General features: G+C 55.9%; 1 protein-coding gene across 2 annotated transcripts; it reads left to right on the forward strand.

The window, feature by feature from the left end:
• Nucleotides 1-577: 577 nt before the first annotated feature.
• On the forward strand, nt 578-21,327 carry LOXL1 (lysyl oxidase like 1). 2 transcript variants are annotated; one of them, XM_029952635.1, is made up of 8 exons: nt 578-598; nt 2,205-2,352; nt 12,437-12,545; nt 15,423-15,560; nt 15,975-16,131; nt 16,927-17,022; nt 18,597-18,712; nt 20,985-21,327. In XM_029952635.1, exons 2-8 carry the CDS (start codon nt 2,301-2,303, stop codon nt 20,989-20,991), a joined length of 675 nt encoding a protein of 224 aa, XP_029808495.1. In that variant the 5' UTR covers nt 578-598; nt 2,205-2,300; the 3' UTR covers nt 20,992-21,327. The 2 variants fall into 2 exon arrangements, with proteins under 2 accessions (XP_029808495.1, XP_029808494.1); XM_029952634.1 differs by lacking the exon at nt 20,985-21,327 and adding an exon at nt 18,863-19,169.
• Nucleotides 21,328-21,684: the final 357 nt, after the last annotated feature.

Raw genomic sequence — 21,684 nt, forward strand, 5'->3', positions numbered from 1 at the left:
TAGGATTCCCCCTTTGGCCTCCGTATCTGCCAGTCCAGAGTCAGCTTCAGGCAAGGTTTTCCATGCAGGCCCCAGTGTGTCCACACTGCAAGCCTGGCATGCCTCCTTGAGACTGCAGTTGGTGCCCCGATTCTTTGCTCCATGCTAGATTGCTGTGCCAGGCTCACCAGGGGACAGCCAAGCCCTGCATGGCATGGGGGCACAGGTTATACCCCACCCCCGCCCCCAGCCTTGGCTGCTCTGGCTCTGTGAGCACTGGGACTGCTGCCTTGTCCCCAGCCACCCTGACCTGGCTGAGACTGCTTGGAGGTGGAGGAAGCATCTCCCTGGATGCTGCTAGAGCTCAAGGCTAGGGGTGAGGAAGGTCCACACTGGTAGCACCCACTCCTTCACATCCCTTGCTTAGCACTCAAGTTGCTGAATCCCACTTTGAGAACCTGCAGGGGCTCCGGACTGGAGTTGGATGCGGGGCCCTTCTGTGGCCTCACACATCGGGTCCTCACCGGGACTCGCTACATCCCTTCACAGTTGTGCTTCATTTGCTCCTAGAGCTCCTTGGAGGCGGGGTCATCCCACATACAGGGTGCTAAGCTTCCAGGTATGGTTTGTCTTCGAAAACATGACCTCAGAGTGGGGCTCAGCCAAAAGTGCCCCACTTCGGGGCAGGGGAGAAGACTGAAGCCCCAGATGCCATAGCAGTGCTGGCAGAGTCAGGCCTGGGCCTCAGCATCTGTGCCCCAAGCCAGTGTGTTTTCTAGGGCCCCTCTTTGGCCTGACAGCTTAAAGTTCAGAGGCCACCGGCCAGGGTAAGGCCAAGTGTGGATGGGGTGTGCTTGGTGCTTATCAAGACCTCTGGTCTTACCCTTGAGCCCACAGCTCATTTGGGGTTAAAGACATTTTCCCCTGAAGGTAGACTACCGGACACCCAATGTGCACGTATGCATCAAATCCAGGACCTGCTCTAGGGGCTGCATAGCAAAAGGGACACATTGGGGCTGTGATTGGGCAGACATTAGAGGGTTGAGCTAGGAGAGCCCACCCAAGGGGCCTCCCCAGTCAGGGCTAGGGTCTCCGAGAGGACTTCAGAGGAGGAGGTACCCGTGCATTGTTGCAAGTGATGGCTATCAGCACCCTCCAGGTGCTCCTTCCCCTAGTCATGGAGGGGCTGGTGGGAGGGAGTGTGGGAATACAGGCTAGTTTGGGGCTCACCGAGAAGCCACAGAGGGAGCAGCACCTTCTCCCCCATCATTGGTTCTCCCTTCCCCACTCCCCCCCCCCTTCAACTAGGCACAGACCATGGAAAATCCCAGTTAAGAGACAAGCCTTGTGCTTGAGATCAGACCCCCAGGCCTGGTGTGGGAGTCCAGGGCAGATTCTCTAGGACTGACCTCATTCCTCCTGGCCACACACCCAGGGGTCTGAGGCTGGGTGCTGGCAGCCTATGTGCGTGTGGGCGTGGATGTGTCCTCACAACACCAAACACATGTGCGCACCGCCCACGTCCCTCCATGTTTGGGCAGTTTCCAAGCGTCTGTCCAGAGCCCGGTTTATTCCTCTGGCGCCTGCACCCTCTTCCCTCCCACCCAGGGCTGGGGCTGCCCAGGCCTCCTGCAATACCATGGTCTCTGAGTCTGAAACTTGTAACTGGAGAGAAAACGAGGAAACAGGGGCCCAGAGAGGGTCAGATACTTTGCCTGGCTCTCAGCAAATCTGTGCAGAGGCCTGGAGGGTGACCGGTGGATTCCCAGGCCCAGTTGTGGCCCCTGCACTGGGCCTTTCCCTCCACCATGGCCAGACCCTCATCTCCAGCCTTTTTTCTCTGCTCCTGCCTCCCCACAGCCTCTGCTTTTCTGAGCCGGTGGTCGGTGGGCTGACTAAGACAACTCCTGGTACCAGAGGACCACAGCTCCTCTCCCAACACTCCCCTTGCCAGCCTCGGCCTCATTCCCTGGCCCTGGTGACCCTGTGAAAGCAACATGGCACAGCCTCCCTGGCCACTGTCCTGGGGCATTGCTGATGCCTGTGCCAGCCTTGCCTGGTACCGTCCTCCAGCCCTGTCCTCGCATGGCCAATCAGACCCCAGGAGGAGGCCATAGCTGCTCCCAGCCTCTCCCTGGCCAGTCCCTCTACATGTGGGGCGGATAAATCCTTGCAGTGCTGACCCTATTATTCTCCTGCTCCAGAAAGTTTTATAACTCCCACAGGCCTTCGGGATAAAACTCAAACGCCTTAGCCTACTGCTCCAGAACTGGAGGCACGTCCTCCCTTTCCTCCTCCCTGTCTCCCGCCTGCACAGCCTCATGGGAACTGGGCTGCTCTCAGCCTGGATGTTTGACCTCCCTGCATACCCAGGTATGTTCCTAGGGTACTCCCCTCTTCGTCTAGCCTCCTGCACCCAGGAAGCCAGACAGGGCCCCTTAGTCCCTGAGAGCAGCCCCAACGAGAGCAGCCCCAACTGAGCCCCAACCCAGTCCCTACCCCACACCCACCAGGCTGCAGCCCCTTCTCCAGGTCACCTCCCTACCTCCACAGGGCTTGGAGTAAATGAAAGGGAAGGATAGAAGGAGGCCTCTATCCAGAAAGTGGCCAGAGTTTGGGCCCGAACTGGGCTGGGGGGCTTAAGTGTGCAATTTTGTTCACTCTCACGCCTCCTGGAGAGGTGGAGGTTATGCTCCTCTGGCATAGGGAAGCCTAAGGAGGTCTCACAGCTGGTGCCACTGAGCCAAAATTCACACCGAGCCTGTCATCTCGGCATGGCACGGAGATGACCCCAGGAGGACCCACACCCCACCTGCGAGCGAGCCCAGTGGGGCAGAGAGATAGCCCAGGCCTCCTCCACCAGCTCTCTGGGCCTCCATTCCCCCAACTGCAATCAGGGGACGGAGAATGACACTAGTGTTTGTGGGCGCTTGACACATCACCCTTCTTAATTCCTGCAGTAAGCCCCACGAGCTGACTGCTGCTCTTCGTCCTGTCTCATAGATCAGGTGACAGGCTCATTGGCTGATTATCACACAACCTCTTAGTAGTGAAACCAGGATGGGAATCCCATCCCAAGTTCGTAACCACCATATATAATTGTTTTTTAAGTTTATGTATTTTTGCTTATCCTGCCCTCCTCATGTATCCACTCATTCATTTGGTACTTAAACAGAGGTGTGACTGCGATGTTCCAGGCACTGTGGTGGCAAGGTGGGATGGGACAGTGGCTCTGCAAGGCTCTAGAAGCAAAGAGCCCCTACTAAGTGTGGCGTCCAGAGCACTTGTTTCACAGGCCCATCTGTCACGCCTACGAAGGGTCTTGTACTCTTCCTGGAGCTTTGGGATTAGAGGCACTGACTCCTCAGGACAACCCTGGGCATTTTTTGTCATCCCCATTTTGGAGATGAGTAAACTGAGGCCCTCAGAAGTTAAGTGACTTGTCCAAGCTCACATCACTGGTGGCCAGTGGTAGAGCCAGAATCACAGCTCTTCTTCCTTGCCTGAGGTTGCTTTGGGTGCTCCTTCAGGAAGAAACGGAGTCTTCGGGCCAAGGAGGCTGCTGTAAAGGGTCAGGCGAGCGGTGGAGACAGAGGGGCCTTGGGTCCTCTTCCTGCTCCCTGTTTGGCAATCGAAGGTCACTAGTGTCGGAACAAACCAGTTGTGTCCAAGGCAGCCTCGTCTCAGGCCGACTTCCTGTCTCCTCGGTTATCATCCAGTTGCAAGGCCACGTCCTTTCTCCCCTGCTCTCAAACTGGGCCATCCCTGCAAAAAGAGACAGCGCCTGTGCTAAATAATAATAACAGCAGCTGATATTTCTTGAGCTCTGACTAGGCACCAGACACTATGCTAAGCATTTTATTTTCGTGGGTTTCTTTTTATTTAGCCCCCTTCCTCCCTCCACTTCCCCAGCAACCCTGTGAGGTAGAGAGAATTATCACTGCCGTGGTGCAGACCACGACTAGGCTAGGGAAGTTTAGTCACTCATCCAGGGACCCTAGCCGACCCTCTGCCCTCCTGGACTGCCCCAGCCTCTCTGCTCCTGCCCCTCAGGGAAGGGTACGGCTCCTTGTCCATTGTTTCTCTCAGGCCTAAACCACCTGGAAAGCCACCATTTGGACTTCTGCCTTAAGTTCCCAGGCCCCGCAGAGCCTCTGGGGTGGTCACAGAGCAGGGTGGGACATCATCAGAGCCTTAAGGGCACCAGGCTGTGGCCACGCTCGACCTGGGAGTTCTGACCTCTTGACCCCACTCTCCCTCCTCTCTTAACCCCGGGGTGCCCCCATCTCTATGTCCTCTCATTTCTGAAGGGACCCCCACCAGCAGTCCCAGCCGGAGTCCTCCCCACTCGTGTCCAAGCCGGCAACACATGGAAAACTCCCCAGGGTGGTGCCGGAACGGCAGGAGAGGAAGGGAGGGAGGAGGTGGGTGGTCCGCCCAGGCAGCCCACACCTGCTTCCAATTCCCGTGCCGGGCATTCCTGCGGAGCGGCAGTTGGCGCGGAGGCCGGAAGGAAAGGCTGGGTCTTGTCGCCTCCCCTGCTCTGACCTAACAGCCTCCTTGCCACAGGCAGCTGGACCCAGAGGGCCTTTTTGTATGTGATCAGGATTACAGGGTTCGGGTTGGGCCTGGGTCCTCTCCCCCTTGCTGATGGACACTCAGCAACGAGGCATTTCAGTGTCACCTGGAAATGGGGTGGCACTCCTGTCAGAACCCAGAGTAGAAGAGACTCGAGAGGGGAAGGCAAGGCCGTCAGGGCTTCGGAGGACAACCCACCCTTCCTCCTGCTTGCAGACCAACTGGAACCATGAGTTTTCCAACCCCAGAGCTAATCCTTGTTCAAAAGAAAGGACTTTTGGAGGCAGGCCCAGTCTTTGCTTGATAATGAAGTCTGCTTGTGCAGACAGACACCACCAGACCCTGCAGGGCATGTACTCACCAGGGCACACAGGTGCCAGGCCCCGAGCTGGCTACAGAGAAGTCAGGGGTGCGCCAGACTCAGCTCTGTTCCCCCCAAGGTCTCGGCCCAGGAGCCAGAAACCAGGCTACGGGGGGCAGGGGCCCACACCCACCAGCCTCTCACCTGTGTCTCCAGCTCCCACTTGCCGTGCCCCAACGCAGGGTGGCAGGTTTCCCATGAGAAAACTCATCCATTCAAGAAATATTTATCAATTATCTTACTGCGGGCCTGGCATTAGTGTAGAGCTGGGTCTTCATTGGTGAAATGAGACAAAACCCTTGCCTTTGTGGACATTCTATTTTCATGCATAAACATAATAAATAGATAAATAATAGAATGTGGTGAGTGCTGTGGTAAAAATAGAGAAAACTAAGATCTGGAGGGGAGGGGGGATGAGCAGGTTGCTGGTTAAGGTAGGCCTCATGAAGGTGATGTTTGAGCAGAGACTTGAAGGAGGAGAATGAATGAGACAGGCACCCAGCAATCAGGAAGAGCATTCCAGATAGAAGAAACAGCCAGTACAAAGGCCCTGAGGCAGGAATTCCTGAGGAGGGTGGATTTCAAGTGTGTTCTGGGCATTGTTAGAGCAGAGTGGCACAGGAGTTAGGGGGGTGACAGGAGGCAGGTCAGCGAGGTAACAGGACCCTGAAGGACACTGTGAGGACTTTGGCCTTTACTCTCCATGCACTGGAGAGCAACTAGAGGCTTTGAGCTGAGCAGTGACATTTAAACAGGGTCCCTGACCACTAGGCTGGGACGGGCAGTGGGGAGGCTGGCCAGAGACTGACAGGAGGCTGGTACAGAGATCCAAGCAGAGATGATGGCGGCAGGCAGGGGAGGAACGACAGAGGTGATGGGAAGTCAGAGTCAGGATCTGTTTTGGAGATGGAGCTGTTGGGGTTTCCTGATGGGTTGGATGTGGGGTGTAAGAAAGACAGGGTTCAGGCATAACAAAAGGCTTATAGCCGGCATAGCTAGGATGAAACTACCACATGCTGAGATGCGAAGGCGGCAGGCTGAGCAGGTTTTGTACAAAAGATGAAAGTTCAAGTCCCTGTGAAGAGTCTAAGGGGCAGGGAGGGACCCAGGGGACAGAAGCATCACAAAGACTTCCGGAGGTAGGGGCAGGGGGTACCCGGCAGGCCTGCCAGGGAAGGGAGGGATAGGGGTGGTGTTCACACGGAGTAGAGTGTGAGGGAGCGAGGTGTGCAAGGAGGCAGCAGAGGGAAAGGCAGCTGACCTCCCCAAAGGTGAAGGTCGGCCTCCTGCCAGCTTGGCCCCAGCCTGCGTCCTTGGTAGTCACTCATCTGAACACACAGCCCCAGATGCCCTTCTCAGAGTTGGGCCCTGCTGCAGGGAGGAGTGAGGACAGCAGGCGTGTGCTGGCAGAGGGGTGGGCAGGACTGACAAGGTAGGCTCCAGGGCTAAAGACTGTTCACCTGCAGGGCTCTGTGTGTGTGTCTGTGTGTGTGTGTGTGTGTGTGTGTGTGTGTGTGTGTGCGCGCGTGCGTATGTGTGTGTGCATATGCCCGGAATTCCAAAACAAGGCACTGTGGTATCTGAGGCCAGGGGCGGAAGATGTCAGGTTTGCTAGGGAGTTGCTCCGGGACCCTTAGGGCTCTGAGATCTAGAAGACCAGTTTAAGGCCAGATCACAAAAGGCCTCAGCTGCCACCCTGCGGAACCCCTGCAGGTTCCAGGCCTGGCTTTATGGCTGTCATGGCCCCTTTGCTTGGACCGGGATGGCCCGTTCCCATCCCAGGATGTAGTGAACCCCACAGCCGCCTTGCCAAGCTGCTCACTGCACAGGTGTGGCACCACCAGACCAGCCCCAACAATTCAAGGTCCCGATTACCAGATGATGATTTCAGAGGGCCCGGAGGCCCTGTTGGCTCACCTCTGTGCAAGGCCGAGCTCTGCGAGCTTGCCGCTTGTCCTGCCTAAGGGCCCCTCTGGAGTCTGACGGCTGAGCCGCACATATTTCACAACCCACTGACCGGTTCCTGCTGGCCAGTGTTTATCCTCCAGCCCCAGGCTCAAGAGATTAGGGCTCCTCTGCATTCCACTCTCCTTCCTCCGCTGCTTGTGAGCAGGAGGCCTGGGGAGGAAAGAGTTCCAAGGAGCTGAGTTTCATGGAGCCCACAGAAAGGGGAAAGCCAAGAGGGAAACAGGTGAGGTGCGGGCAAGAGGCAGGAATGTAACCGCAGGCCCTCTGCATTGGGCGGCCTCCAAGAACCACTGAGCAGGAGGGAATGGATTTCTCGTGAAGCAGGAAGGATTTAGGTCAGACAGTGGGAGAATTTCCTGGCTTCGAAAGTGTCGTCTGTAGAGGTTGTGAGAGGTCTCGGGCTCTTGCCCAAGGCCAGGGATTAGACCGGATAGCTCCTGAAAAGTCTTTTACTCTCCAAGTGTTTGGGGAGCCACCAAAGTGCTCTCGGGCAGGTTGGTCTCATTGCTCCAGAGTCCAGAAGGGGAAACTGAGCCTAAGCAAAGGGAAGGGACTGCACAGTGGGGGATTGGATGAGATGGCAAGCTTGCCTTCTGATGTCTTTCCTAGAGAAGGTCCCAGCCAAGTCCTGCCAGGGAAGAGGACGATGGGCTTCAGGCTCCCGCAGGCTGGCGTGAGGGCCAGCCTGGGGTGGGGAGCATGGCGGTCTGGTCCTGAGCACCTTGTGAAGGGGCCCTGGGTCCCCACTCACAGGAGGTCCCAGGGATGGAGCAGGAATACAGAATGCAGAAGACCTTTGTCCTTGGTTCTGTGTCTTCCCCGCCCTGGAGGGCCTGATGGGGTCCCCTCCAAGGCTGCCTGCAGCATGGCCTTGGGACCTGATTCACCTACACCCAGCCACTCCCCAGCCGAGCAGCCTGGCTTCAGCTATCCCAAGGGCCTTTACTGCCCTCTGACTCAGTGTCCCTCTAACCCTGGTCCAGATGCCGTGCAGCCTGAATCCCTATGTGCCCAACCCCCATGGTCAGCACATTGCTTCTGGGGAAGGGTGCCCAGGACTGGCCCAGAGCTCCAAAAGGCCTTGAGTGGGATAGAGAATTATCAGAGATGGATAAATGGAGGCTGTGAGGCCTGGAGAGAGCCCAGGCCTGCCTTGAGTCACACAGAAAGTCAGTGACAGAGTAGGGTAAGAAGCCAAGCTTCTATCTGCTTCCTGGGAGCGGAAGGCAGGGCGCTGATGGTGACTAGAGACTCCTGGGTAGCCTGGACAGGACCATATAGCCACGCTTTCGATGGCCAGCCATGTCTTAGGGGTCTGACCCAGAAGACTGGCCATGTTAGCCATAGAGGCCACTGCATTTGCTAGGTCCTCTTTAGCTAGGTAGTGATGAGCTAAGTAGATCTTAAAAGTTTATACATTGACTGAAAAATCAAGAAACAGAATGAAACCATGAGACAATATCATTTATGTACTTTAAGAATCCATTCCCACCCCCAACACAGTGCAGATTTTATACAGAGACATAGATATTCAGGGACATATCTGAAGATCAGGGGTGATGACGAAGGTTAAAAAACAATGTTATTCCAGAGCGCCTGAGTGGCTCAGTTAGTTTAGCATCCGACTTCGTCTCAGGTCATGATCTCACGGCTCATGAGTTCAAACCCATGTGCTGACAGCTCTGAGCCTGGAGCCTGCTTCAGATTGTATCTCCCTCTCTCTCTACTTCTTCCCCGATTGTGCTCTGTCTGTCTCTCTCTCTCTCTCTCTCTCTCTCAGTCTCTCAAAAATAAACAAACATTAAAAAAAATGTTATTCCAAAAGGGGGGCCTTGTGTAGACCAGTGCTAATGGTTTGTTTGCTCTGAAATGAGAATTATGCTTAGCTCAGTCTCTGCATTTAAGGAAATGAAGGTGTCCGGGAGAAGTTCCCATTGGAGCCCACTCTATAGACAGTGCTATATGTCCAAGGGCTGCACGATTCCATATATTCTGGATAAAAAGTTCCAGCCCCTCCTCAAAATGATATCTCCATGACTGAGGGTCCTCCTGCCTTCTGAGTAAGCCTTACCCTCTCTCCAGGGTCTTGCTTTTAAAATGCACACTTTTGGGGAGGGGGGATGAGCACACGGTCCAGTTAGAGCTGCATTTTACTCATCATTGGCCAACCTGCCTGGAGGGCCTGGCTGCACCCCGTAAGCCAGAAACAGCAGACCAGTCCCCTATTCCTGCTCTGCAGCCCCCACTCAAGCCTTCCCTCAGCCCCTTTTAACAACATGTGGGCTCCCTGGGGCTGAGAGCTCAGGCCTGCAAGTCCCCCTGCAGATGGAGTGCCTCCTGGGAGAGCAGGCGAGAACGAGGCATTGTTCCTTCCTAGGGAAACATACCAGCTGAGGGAAGGGCCTGAGCTTCCCGGGATCCCCTCCTCTGAAAGGCATAGGAGGGCCCAGCCTGAACGCCCAAGGCTACTTTCTTTTCCAGCAGCTTCCCCCAGCGTGGCAGAGGTGGAGTAGGGCCAGTTAGGGGAATCGCAGGGCCCCCGTGGTGATCAAAGATACAGAACAAAGAAGATAAAATAACGGTAGGAGCAATTCCACTCAAGTTCTAGGAAAGGCATAACTGTCTAAAGTGATTGAAAAGCAGATCAGTGGTTACTTGGGGGTGGTTGGAGGAGGAAAGGGGGATTTACTGGGAAAGGCAGGACGGCACTTTCAGGGATGATGGAAACAATAAGTAGCTTGATGGTGGTGGTAGTCACACCGTGTATACCATTTGGCAAAACTTATCAAACTGTATATCTTAAATCTGCATTGGATTGTGTATAGATTATACTTCAGAAAAGTTTATTTTTATAAGAAGAGTCATAAGTAGAGTCCTAGGAGGGGGTGGGGAGCTCCTCCTATGGCTGCCCCAACTGACTGTGCAACCTGGGCAAATTCATTGCCCTCTCTGAGCCTTGGTTCCCTCCAGCACCTCCGTGTGCCCTGGTGCCATGCAGGGAACCTGGTGAAATAGGAAGTATTAGCCACTAATCATTAAAGAAACTTGCCTGACAGAGGCCAGTGAGATGGGGCAGTCACCCCAAAGCCTGGTGGGTTGCCTGCTTAGCGGGTGAGTGGTACCTCAGAGAGTGCAGAGGCTGGAGGGGAGTAGACACAGGTAAATATGATGAAATCTAATTATAGATCAATACAGATCTGGTGGGGAGACAGGAGAAGTATGTGAGCCTGGAATGTCACCGCCAGTCAGGGAAGACTTCCTGGAGCAGGAAGGCACCTGTGTGAACCTGAGATTCCTCAACAGTAAGAGGAACAGTAAGAGCCAGGGCCAGAGCTCAGATTGTGACCAGCACCTCTGAGCTGTCTGTCCTTGTCTTCCTCTGGAATCCCCACATGTAGATGACACAGATGCCCCTCCCCCGTGGCTTTGGAGTTTACAAACAACAACAAAAAAATACAAAAAAGCCACCCGCTCAGTTACCATTAACAAGGACTAATGATGTCAAAGCAAGTTCCTAAGAATTGTTTTAAGTACAGAGTTTTTAGTCCACAACCTGGGTACAAACAATGAGTTTGAGGTTCAGAGTTGCTGATAGGTGTCAGACCTCCGTGTAATTAGGGCTCAGTCTAGGAGCAGGGTTGGGGCTCAGTCACAGGCCAGCAGTGAGTGGCACCAGCCCCTCGCTGGCCCCGAATACTTCTGGCCTCTTCCACAGCTGGCTTTTCTAACTTCCCTGGACTGCACGGCCGACTCCTGGAGTGGCCTAGAGAGGAAGGGTCGGGCCAGAAAAGCTTTGAGGAGCCATCTGTGCAATGTTTATTGAAACCGGGCCTGGGGTGGGAGAGGCAGGCCGTCTGGTGCCAAATACTGGATCTCATGAGGCTTCAGGCCTGGCTGACCCACCCCCACATGTTGCTATGGGAAAGGCACTTTGATGATGGGGAAGGGGGCCATTCCCGTCTTCCTCACCCTACCCCCTCACTAGAGGCTTCCGGGGACCAGAGGGTGAGAACCAGCTTGGCACCGAGGTGGGCCCTCGATTTGAGGCCCCTAGGATCCCTTGGGAAATGACTGCAGGCATTCCTGGAGCTTTAGTAAGGGGACCTAGGCTGGCCAAGACGGCCCCCCTCAGCCAGCAGCCACCTCACCCTCACCCACCCTTGTGCTCCAAGCTTCCTCTTCATTCCAAGTAGGTGAGATCACACTGGCTGCCTGGACCAGGCTCCCCGCACGAGGCCCAGGCCCAAGGCAAGCAGGGCTGGGGTCCGGAGCCCAAGGGATGTGTGTGTGGGAAGCCTCACCTTCAGGACCCGGAAGCTGACAAGAGGGTTTGGCAGCAAGACCAGGAGCTGGAATCCATCTGTGTCACTCAAGTCCCTGTACCTGTCCCCCAAGAGCAGAGAGCTTGAAAGAAACTAAGCAACCTGTAGCCTCCTGTCATTGCCGAATCCCTGAAGCCTGAGGGCGAAGAGACATATAGCCCCAGTTTGCAAACCCTGAAGTCAGGGCTCTGGAGCCCCCCTGTGCCCACCTCCTACCCCGCCCTGTGCCCCACCTCTCCCACACACCCAGCGACCAGATCAGATCTTTCCTCATTTATTCCAATGCAGAGAGGGTCTGGACACCTGAGTTTGGTTTCTGCTAATTCCTGATCACACTCCCAGGAACCAAGTTGTGCACAGAGGTGGGGGAGGTGCAGGATGGACAGACGCCTGGGGTAGCATGTCCCAGGGGACAAGCGATCACAGGGGCTAAGCAGACTCCAGACTTCCCCAGATCCTGCAGAGAGGGTAGCCGGGCCCCTCAGGTTGGAGGCCAGGAGATGCAGACAGGGGAGGGTGCGGTCAGGTCTGGGGGCTGATGGCAGGAAGAAAGAAATCCTGAAGAAGGTCAGGCTGGGCGCCCAGGCTGCAAATCCTGCCCTGTCAGCAGCCTGCTCTGGGGATGTGTTTTCACGCTGGCCCTTCCCTTCCTGCTCACCCCACTTGTGCCAACCAGCACTCACCTGGCCCTGCCCATGAGCTCTCTGGGACCACATGGGGCTAGAGCCCAGGGCTCTCGGGTGGTTCAGGAAGAATGTTGGCTATGGACAGGGTCTGGGGTCTGGTGTCCAGAGACCTGGGGAACAAGGACACGGAGGTAGTGTCAGGAAATTGCTTGCTTCACTCAGTCCTGCCTCCAGGCCCTTGTTTGTGCTGGTTGCCCTGCCAAGACTACCCTTTCCTCTTCTCTGGCTCACCAAACCTCATCCTGCCTCCCAGACCTCACTCATGTCCCAGCTCTTCCAGGGGGCTCTCAGAGGCTCCCGCAGCATGGAGCTCCCCCACCTCCCTGGCCCACACCTGAGCCCAGGGGGAACAGTGCCAATCACACCCCTAGCTCAGGCTGGAGGCTTCCTGGAGGAGGTGACAGCCTGTGTAGAGGAAGAAAATGGCAAAGGGTGCTTAGGGTTGGGGCGGTCTCTGGGCATTAGCCATAGCCAGCCTGACACACCTCAATGCCAACTCTTTCCTCCCTCCTCCATATCTCCCCCCCCCACTCCATCCCCAGGTCTCCCTGACTTGGTCCCGGACCCCAACTATGTGCAAGCATCCACCTATGTCCAGAGAGCCCATCTATACTCCCTGCGCTGTGCTGCGGAGGAGAAGTGTCTGGCCAGGTAAGGAGCGGACGATGATGGGTGGGATGTCGGGGCAGCTCTGGGACTCACCCGGGCCTGTGCTCGTGCCAGCCAGGCCGCCGGCAATCCAGGCGGTGCAGGCCAGGCCTCTGGGCCTCTCAGGACCCTGACCTCTTCATCTGTGAGCCTTGCCTGCCCGCAGGGAGTCAGGAGGAGAAGGACACAAGCCAACAGGTCTGTGTAGGTCACTCTTCAAGGAACTTTACTGGTGCATTTTATCCTCACACCAGCCCTGAAGGTATGTGTTTTTCCAGTCAGGCGACTGGGGAGCAAAGAGAGGAGCTAAAAACGTTTCCAATCTGAGCTGCCTCAGGAGAGGGGCTTCCACAAGGACCCAGGGAAGTCCAGCCGGGGAAGGAGGATAGAGGGCAGGAGTACAGGTGTGGCTCTCCAGCAGGGGAGTGGGTGTGGGTGACAAAGGGGCCCCAGGTGTGTGTGGCAGTAGAACGAGGGGAGGAGGAGACCAGTTTGCAGGAGCCAGAAGGTGAGCTCAGCCAGCTCTCCGTTATTCCTGGGTGACTCTGCCACCTGCAGACCTTGCCTCCAAATTTATTAACAGCGAATATTCTGCTCAAATACATACAGGGACATCTCCCTGTGCTAAAAGAACTCATTGGAGATTACATTGTCCTGCCTCATTTGTTGACATCCCTCTATGTTGAGAACGTCTATTTTTCTTAATTACTTGTTGCCTTCTTTTTTTTTTTCCATTTGAATTCTTTATTTACTTTCACTTTCCGGTGTCTGGGGAGTCCTTTGGAATCCTAACATTTCCCCTCTTCGGGACCTGTGAGTGCAGTGCCACTCAGTACCTGACCACAGGAGTTATCTGTCTGTAACAGGATAAGATGCTTGCACCGGAATGTAACTTCACTCACGGCTTCCTAGGTCCAGAATGTCTTGCCCTTGATTGTGGGTAACCAGAACCACAGAAAGCGAGACCGCGGATAAGGAGGTCCACTGTACCACTCAGCTGGCCTGCCTGTTCAGGTCCGGTCTCGTCTCAGTTGTCCCTGGGAAGAGAGCATAATGATTGTGCTCCTGCTATAATCAGTCCTTCTGGCAGTTAGCACCTCACAGCCTCCTGGCAGACCAGTGAGGCTGAGCTTTGAGGAGTTTGAGTGAAAGCTAAATGATCACTCCGTCTTCACGAAGCATCCCGTGGGCCCAGACCCAAGCTCCCTGATGGGCTGGAGAAGAGGCAGCCCAGTCCCCAACCTGGTCCACTGGAGAGTGGCCCCTCAGCTGCCCTGATGACAGGACCCGGTTACAGAGGGTGGGAGGAGAGCTGGCCCGAGCAGCTCACGGGCTGGAGCTCCAAGGAGGTCAGAGGAGGAGAAAATGGTCAGAGGAGGAATGGCCAGCAAGGGCCAGGGCAGCAGAGGAAGCTGGGCACGGGGTGCAGACCTAGAAGGGCCAGTGGAACCCAGGCCCAGGGTGGTGGGGCTCTCCAGGACTGAGGACAGTGCGGGCCGAGGATTGGAGCCAGCGTGCAAGCCTACACACACTCCTGCAGACGGAGCCTGGAGCAGGAAAGGGACGTGTTCCAAGTCTCACCGCGTGTTTGTGGCCAAGCTGGGCCTAGAACCTAGACCCTGATGGTTCCCACGGTGTGTTGGGCTGAACAGAAGGGCTGGGTTTAACTGAACAGAGAGAAGGATGTTTTATTCCAACCCAGACACAGACGGATTCCAAGCCTCCCCCAGAAAAGGCCAAGGGCCTTACGTCCTGGTAGATGGGAGCCTGCACTGCCTGGTGTGCAGACATCCTCTCAGAGAGCACTGATCCCCACAACTGGCCACCTCCTGCCTCTGGCTTTAGGACCCAGACCTTAATGAGTGCCAGGGGAGTGCCCCTGAGGCCAGCCTGGACAGCTGTCAGCCAGGGGAGTGCCCCTGAGGCCAGCCTGGACAGCTGTCAGCAGTACGCTAAGGAAGGGGGGGCTGCAGTCGGCCCTCACACACGTGTGTGTCTCTGTCTGTCTCCCTCCCCTCGCTATCCCTCACTCCCCTCCTCTCTCTCCCTTTCTTTTCTCACAAAGTCCATCTCAGTTGGGAATCGGGGGTCAGCAAGCAAACTGTGAACAGGCAATCTGCATCAGACCCGTGCTCCCCAAACAGAAAAGGGCAGATCGCTGGTCCAGAAGCCACACAGTCAGGGAAAAGTGGCCTAGTCACACTGACCTAGCTCGGAGGAGCATGTGGCTGGGCCATAGGCACTGCTGTTAGAGTTCACGGGCAGTCAAGAGTCTCCTTAGTAGGGCAATCAAGGCAGCTTCCTGAACAGCATGGGCAAAAGTACAGATTTGTAGGAGTGAAGTCTGTTTGAGAAACAGTGTTTGGAGCTGGAGCCCAGGATATGGTGGGGAGCCACAGGGCAGAAGGGAACAAGAAAGTGAAGAGATTTTGACATGGAAGAGCCAGAGCTTGTGTCTTAGGCCTGCACCTGTGACATGGCATACTTTGGTCAACAACCAGGGCTCCATCCAGAGGAGGGACCGCTTCTCAGAATCTCCTGGGTAGGGCCTTTTTTTTTTTTTTAAAGCCCTCCAAAAGATATTGATAGGCCCCCACCCCCAGAGGCTGTCCTCCACTGAGAGTCACCTGCAGGTGCAATTGTCATTGTCAGACCAGATGCTCCTTTCGAAAGACTCCCTGGGTAGCTACTGGCCACATGGTGGAAGGCAGAAAGGAGGGGACAGCCAAGCCCATGTGGCTGGGAGAGATGGGGAGAGGCCTGAGCACCAGCCGCGGTACAGGGAGTCAGTTGTGAGGATCATCAGGGACAGGTCAGCACACTCTGGGTGTTGGTGTCACGGCGACCAGCCCCACACCAGTCCCCCTCCTGTCTCTGCAGCACAGCCTACACTCCTGAGGCCACTGACTATGACGTGCGGGTGCTACTCCGCTTCCCCCAGCGTGTGAAGAACCAGGGCACCGCGGACTTCCTCCCGAACCGGCCAAGGCACACCTGGGAGTGGCACAGCTGCCACCAGTGAGCGGAGCTCCCCCCTCCCCCATGGGTGCTGTGGGGAGGGGCCGGTGCTGCATGGAGGGCCCGGGACGGATTTTCTGCCAGACCTATCACTGGGGCAGGAGGTCCTTAGCGAAAGCTAGACGGGAGGAGGGGACACAGGAAGATGGGTCTTAGGTGACAGAAATGTCTAGAATATAGGGAATTGTCCCAGGGAGGCTGGTACAGGTGGGAGCCCAAGAAGGAAGTGAGGAGTCCTGAGAAGGTGCCCTCCCAGGTGACCTGGCCAGGTGGGGAGCACCAGAGACACTGCCCTGAGGGACACAGGGAACCAAGGAGCCCCAGGAGCCAGACTGGTCAGGAGGCTGTGTCACAGGAAGGCCAGGGGTGACCAGGCCTTCCCTTCTCTACCCTTCTCTTGCCATCTGCCCCCAGACATTACCACAGCATGGATGAGTTCAGCCATTATGACCTGCTGGATGCAGCCACAGGCAAGAAGGTAGCCGAGGGCCACAAGGCCAGCTTCTGCCTGGAGGACAGCACCTGTGACTTCGGCAACCTCAAGCGCTATGCGTGCACCTCTCACACACAGGTCCGGCAGGGCAAGGGTGCTGCGGTGGGGACCTGGGAATACCAGGCCGGGGGGCAGGGTTTGAATCCTGCCCAGGGGAGTGGGTTGAGGGGGGACCCGGGAGCAGAGAGCAATGTCCGGAGGGGCCAGGCTGAAGACGGGCCAGCACTAACACTCCATTCAGCTCTGTCAGAGCCAGGGTCATCAGGCCACCACAGGACCACCTGCCCCCCTCCCCTGCCCAGGCCCCTCCCTGCATTGCTCCCAGGTGTGCTGCCCAAGGAAAGAAAGGAACACTGCAGTGAAATGTAGATGGCATGGTGTTCCATTGCCTCGCTGCTCACCCAAATCCACCTTTCTATCAGTCTGTCCAAGCATCCACAGGGTGTCTATGTGTCCTGCCCCTCTGTCTCTTCATCCATTCCTCCATCCATCTCTCCAGGCATTGCCCTCCTTCAGTCCCTTCTACCTGCCCGTTATACCTCCCTATTGTCTATCTGGTCCATCCATCCACCGGCTTAAGAAGGGACACACCCTGGGGCGCCTGGGTGGTTCAGTCGGTTGAGTGTCCGACTCTTGATTTCAGCTCAACTCATGATCTCACAGTTCTCAAGTTTGAGCCCTGCATCAGGCTCTGAGACTCTCTCCCTCTCTGTCTCTCCTCTCTCAAAAACAAATAAACTTTAAAAAATTTTTTTAAAAGGAAGGGACACACCCACTCAGAGCTGCTACCCTGGGCCAGAGGAACGTGGGGCCCAGACTGCCGGCATGGCACAGGGTGGCTCCCCAGCCTTGATCCTGTCCCCTTTCCCTCAGGGCCTGAGCCCAGGCTGCTATGACACTTACAACGCGGACATCGACTGCCAGTGGATTGACATAACCGATGTGCAGCCCGGGAACTACATCCTCAAGGTGGGCCTCCTGGTCTGGGCCACTCCCCCACCTGTGGCTCCTGCCCAGCATCCCTGCCTCTGCACTATGCATGCCCTCCTCCCCAGTTGCTGACCAGAGGCGGCTTCCTGGACATCAACCTGATATGGGGGTCTCCTCTTCCCATTGGAGCATCTTATCCTCAGGCAGACACTCCAAAAAGACACCAGGGCATCTTCAGCCCCGGTGTGGTGATGCTAGAGGAGGCAGTGACACTGTCTTCCCTAAGTGACAGAGGACTTGGAGTGCAGTGCACCCCCTGTGTGCAGACAGGACAGGCTTTGTGCCATCTGGAAGGGAACCCTGCTAATCTCTGAAGAGACCCTCCACTCCTCCCAATGACCCCTGCAAAGCCCATGGCTCCTGTGACCAAAAGTCCCTTCTGGCCTGAACCCCTCCTCCAATTAATGCTCAGAGCCACTTCCCTTCAGGAGTGGGGGGAGCAGGGAGAAAAGCATGTGAAGGACACACAGCCCCATGCAGGACATCCATGCAGGCTGTCCTGGGGCCTGGGCATCATGACCTCACCTGGAGCAGTCCGATCTCAGCCTCTGTGAAGGTGCAAAGAAAGGTGAGGAACCATTCCGCCAGGGCCCCTGGACCCACAGCTCCATGCCCCAGGGCAGTAAAGACAGAGCTGTGAGCTGTGAAGGTGGGCTCAGGAGGTGCTCTGACCTGCGTGGACACAGCCTGCCTGGAAAGCTGCGTTCAGAGCACAGCAATCCGGAAGGCACTGCTTGCAGTCCCGGCCCAAGCGCCTCCCAGCAGGCTCAGAGGCCCCTCTGCTCAGCCTCACCCAGGAGCCGGGGTTTTTTTCCTTCCCTTGTTCATCCACTCACCACATGAGTTCCAGGCACTAGCGATTTGACCCGCATACGTAGTGTGCCATTCCTGCCCTCGGGAAGAATAGAGGATTTAAAAGTAACGTGTTCTTAGATGTTCTGCAAACACAACTCTGGGTGTAGCCTACCCCAGTCAAGCACCCCCGCCCCAGTTAATCCAACATTTAGAAGGCTTCCTGTGTCCTGACAGTTCTTCAGACAAAAGGCACAGGTGGGTCATCATCTCGGCAAGCGTCAGGTTCTCCAGCTCCAGGGTGACAGATGCCACCTGGCGTGGACAGCCCTTCCGTAGGTCATCTAGGCAGGCATGGGTGGTGAAAGGGTGCCAGCCTCAGACTCAGGAGACCAGGCCCAGCCCCTCCCTCATTCACTGCTGTGTTCCCTGGGGCAGTGACTCAACCTCTGTGACCCCGAGTGCCCAGTGCAGGGCCCACCTGGGCCAGGCTCTGGCTTTGGGGAAGCATCCCATATTCCAGTAAGAGTGATCAGGTGATGTTTTCTTTGACCATGAGCTGTCTCTTCTTTCCCCTCTCCCTTTTCAGGTCTCTCCATCAGTGTAGCTCTGTCTCCATATCTCTTGAGGGGTCCTCATCTTCCTTTATCCTTCTCTCTGTCTCCTCCATGTCTGTCTGTCTGCACCTCTGCCACCTCCCCTAATGACCAGGTGAAGTGCAGCCCCCCGACAGGATCCCTGTTCCTTCTGTTCTTCTTCAGGTTCACGTGAACCCGAAGTATATTGTTTTGGAGTCTGACTTCACCAACAATGTGGTGAGATGCAATATCCACTATACAGGTCGCTATGTTTCTACAACAAACTGCAAAATTGTCCAGTAAGTGCTTATCCACCACCCTCCCCTCCCCAGCTCTTTTTCTACCCTGGCGGGGGTGGGAGGACCCAGTGAGGGTGAGGGGGTCAGGGGAGCGACAGGCAGGGCTGCATGAAATACACAAGGAACCTGTGCTTTGGGTCACCTCCCTAGTCAAACACAGCTGTGGTTGGGCCCAGCCCACAGGCTAAGCAGGAGGAACGTCGTCCATGCCAACCCCAAGCCGAGTGCCTGTGGTGGAGCTCAGGCCCTGGGGTGCTGATTTGGCGGGAGACCCTGTGGCTCCAGGTGGGAACCAGCAGGAGGCAGCATAACTGAGCGGAGGTCTGCAGTCCTGGCTCTGAGCCTTCCTCGTGCTGTGACATTGGGCAGCTCACCTCACCTCTCTCAACTACTTTTCTCACTTACAAAATAGACCCTTCCCGTGTAGGCTTGTGAGATTAAACGATTGAAGGCCTCATGTCCGCATGTTGGAGAATCCTTCATAACGGTGCTCAGTGAAACGTCAGTGGCTTTCTCAAGTGGATTGAATGAAACAGTCCCGAGTTAGAACTGATACTGGTCAGAGCGAGCTTTCATCCCCGCCTGGGCCCAGTTGTAGGGGGAGCTGATGCATCTGGCCCAGGCCTTTGGCACGTGGCTCCTGGGCAGGGCCCTCAGCTGCCACTTTGCAGAGGGGACCCTCTGCCTACAAACTCACAAAGAAACCCCACCTCACTCTATCTGAACTTAAATGATTAGATCCCAGCAACTCTTTTCCATTTAAAAACAAACAAAAAGCCCCAGAGTTGTCCTATAGAGCTTTAGGCCATCAGCTGGGGGGACAAATGACAGAGATTCCAAGGCCCAGAGAGAGAGCTTTCCCCAAAAGCATATGCTTATTAATGATTGACAGGTATGAAGTTTGGCCTGTGACCAGGCTTAGGGCTCAGTGTGTGACCAGGATTAGGCTCAGCGTGTGACCAGGATTAGGGTTCAGTGTGTGACCAGGCTCAGGGCTCAGTGTGTGACCAGGCTCAGGGCTCAGTGTGTGACCAGGATTAGGGCTCAGTGTGTAACCAGGGTTAGTGCTCAGTGTGGGACCAGGGTTAGGGCTCAGCGTGTGACCAGAGTCAGGGCCCATTTAGAGACAGCCTTTTTACCCTAGGTTGCTACCATTAAGCTGACTGCTCACACACACACACCACCACCACCATCACCACACCACCCTCTGTATATTAAAAATGAGAACAGCAGCCTCTAGTTGAATACAGAGATTAGATTCCTTATGAATTGAATTTGATCAGAATTGTCCAAGTCACAAAGAATGTCTAAAACAACTGATTCCTGCCTCATTCTGGGCAACTTGGCTCTTTCATAAGCCTGGGTTTCTGACCTCCTTCCTCCTCAGGACCTCTCTTATTCAGCCATTGCCAATTCAGGGGCCATCTAAACAGTAGATGGCCTCTGGGAAGCAATTCTGTGCAAAGAGAAGGAGGAAGGAAGGAAGGGAGGGAGGATGGAAGGAAGGAAGGGAAGAAGGTAGGAAGGAAGGAAGGAAGGAAAGCAGGAAGGAAAGAAGGAAGGGCATATAAGAAAAAAGGGGGCTGAAGACTATGCGGGGAAGCTGGGAGCCTACATCCATCTCTTGTCCTACCTGCTGCTGGGAAAGGCGGGTTGAAAAGCATCCCATTTCCCGATGAGGCCATGAGCTAGGCCCCTCAGCAGGGCAGACAGAGAAGCAGCCCCGTGCCCCCCTCCAGCTCCCCTGGGGCCTGTGGGCCAGGGAAGGCTGAGGCCCTGCTTTCCAAGCCCTTTACATAAGTGCTTGGAAAGGCTCAAGTCTTATTAGAGCGTCTCTGCTACCCTGACCGCAGGCGGGCGGCCGGGCCAGCGCACAGGAAGCCGGACGCAGTGTTCCCAGAAAGGCCACAGGACTGACGCCTGTGGGTTTCGATCAAGTTTCTGAAAAGGAAGAAGGAGGCTTTTTGAAAAAGTACTGAGTTCGAGAAAAAAAAAAAAAAAAAAAAGCGTTTCCAGACAGTAGCAGCTCTACTAATGGCCTAGAAAACAATGTGGAACTTGGGGCACCGGGAGGGGGTGGTGCAGAGACCGCACCCTGGGTGGGTCAGTGAGTCCATGAAGCCCCTCTTCTTAAAGCCGGGCCTCCCTTCCCATTTGGGATCTGGGCTGTGGAAGGGGAGCCCTCAGCTGGGGAGGCCATGGCAGGCTTGCTGACGGTCTGAGGGGCCATGCCCTGCCGCCTACCACCGCCTTGCTCTCTTTCTTTCCTTAGATCCTGATCTCGGAGGGGACGGACAGACAGACAGCCCACCTCCCCACTTCCCGAAGCAGGCCCGGCTCCCCAGGAAGCCTCCTGCCAGGACAGACCTGGCCCATGGGGCCCAGCCCCCACCCACAGGCAGGGGCAGCTAAAAGCCACAGGCATCCCTCCCTGCCGGCCTCAGGGAGCACAGGCGGACCGAAACCACAGGGATTCCGGATGCCAGGCCCAATTTTGTACTTAACTCTCGTCTACAACGTTATTTTGTCGATTGTCGGTTTTTATTTTTTGTATTTTGGCCATACCACAGAGCAAGATTGCCCAGGCCCGGGCTGAATAAAACAAGGTTTTTCTACTCTGTGGTTCTGAATGTGGCCTGCCCACTTGACTGGCCAGAGCAGAGTTGGGCTCTGGGCACATCCTTGGGCTTCTTCCTTCCCCTAGCAGAATGTGGAAATGGTAGCCACCACCTGCCAGGACCACAGCTTGACCAAGAGGGAATCCAGCCCAGTGTGGAAACCCGGTGGGTTTATCCCAAGGCCAAGCCCACAGTGTGGGAAGGGGCCCACATCCCTGAGGGAGGGGTCCTGGCAGGGTGGGGTGGGCAGCTGTAGCCCACTTACCGCTGCTCAGGATCTCCTTCCTCCACCTCCCCTCCTCCTGCAGCCTTGCCCTCCCACCCCCTCAGTTTCTCCCCCAGTCACTCACTCTA

Source organism: Suricata suricatta, chromosome 9 (genome assembly GCF_006229205.1).
Source record: "Suricata suricatta isolate VVHF042 chromosome 9, meerkat_22Aug2017_6uvM2_HiC, whole genome shotgun sequence".
In the NCBI taxonomy this organism is placed as follows: domain Eukaryota; kingdom Metazoa; phylum Chordata; class Mammalia; order Carnivora; family Herpestidae; genus Suricata; species Suricata suricatta.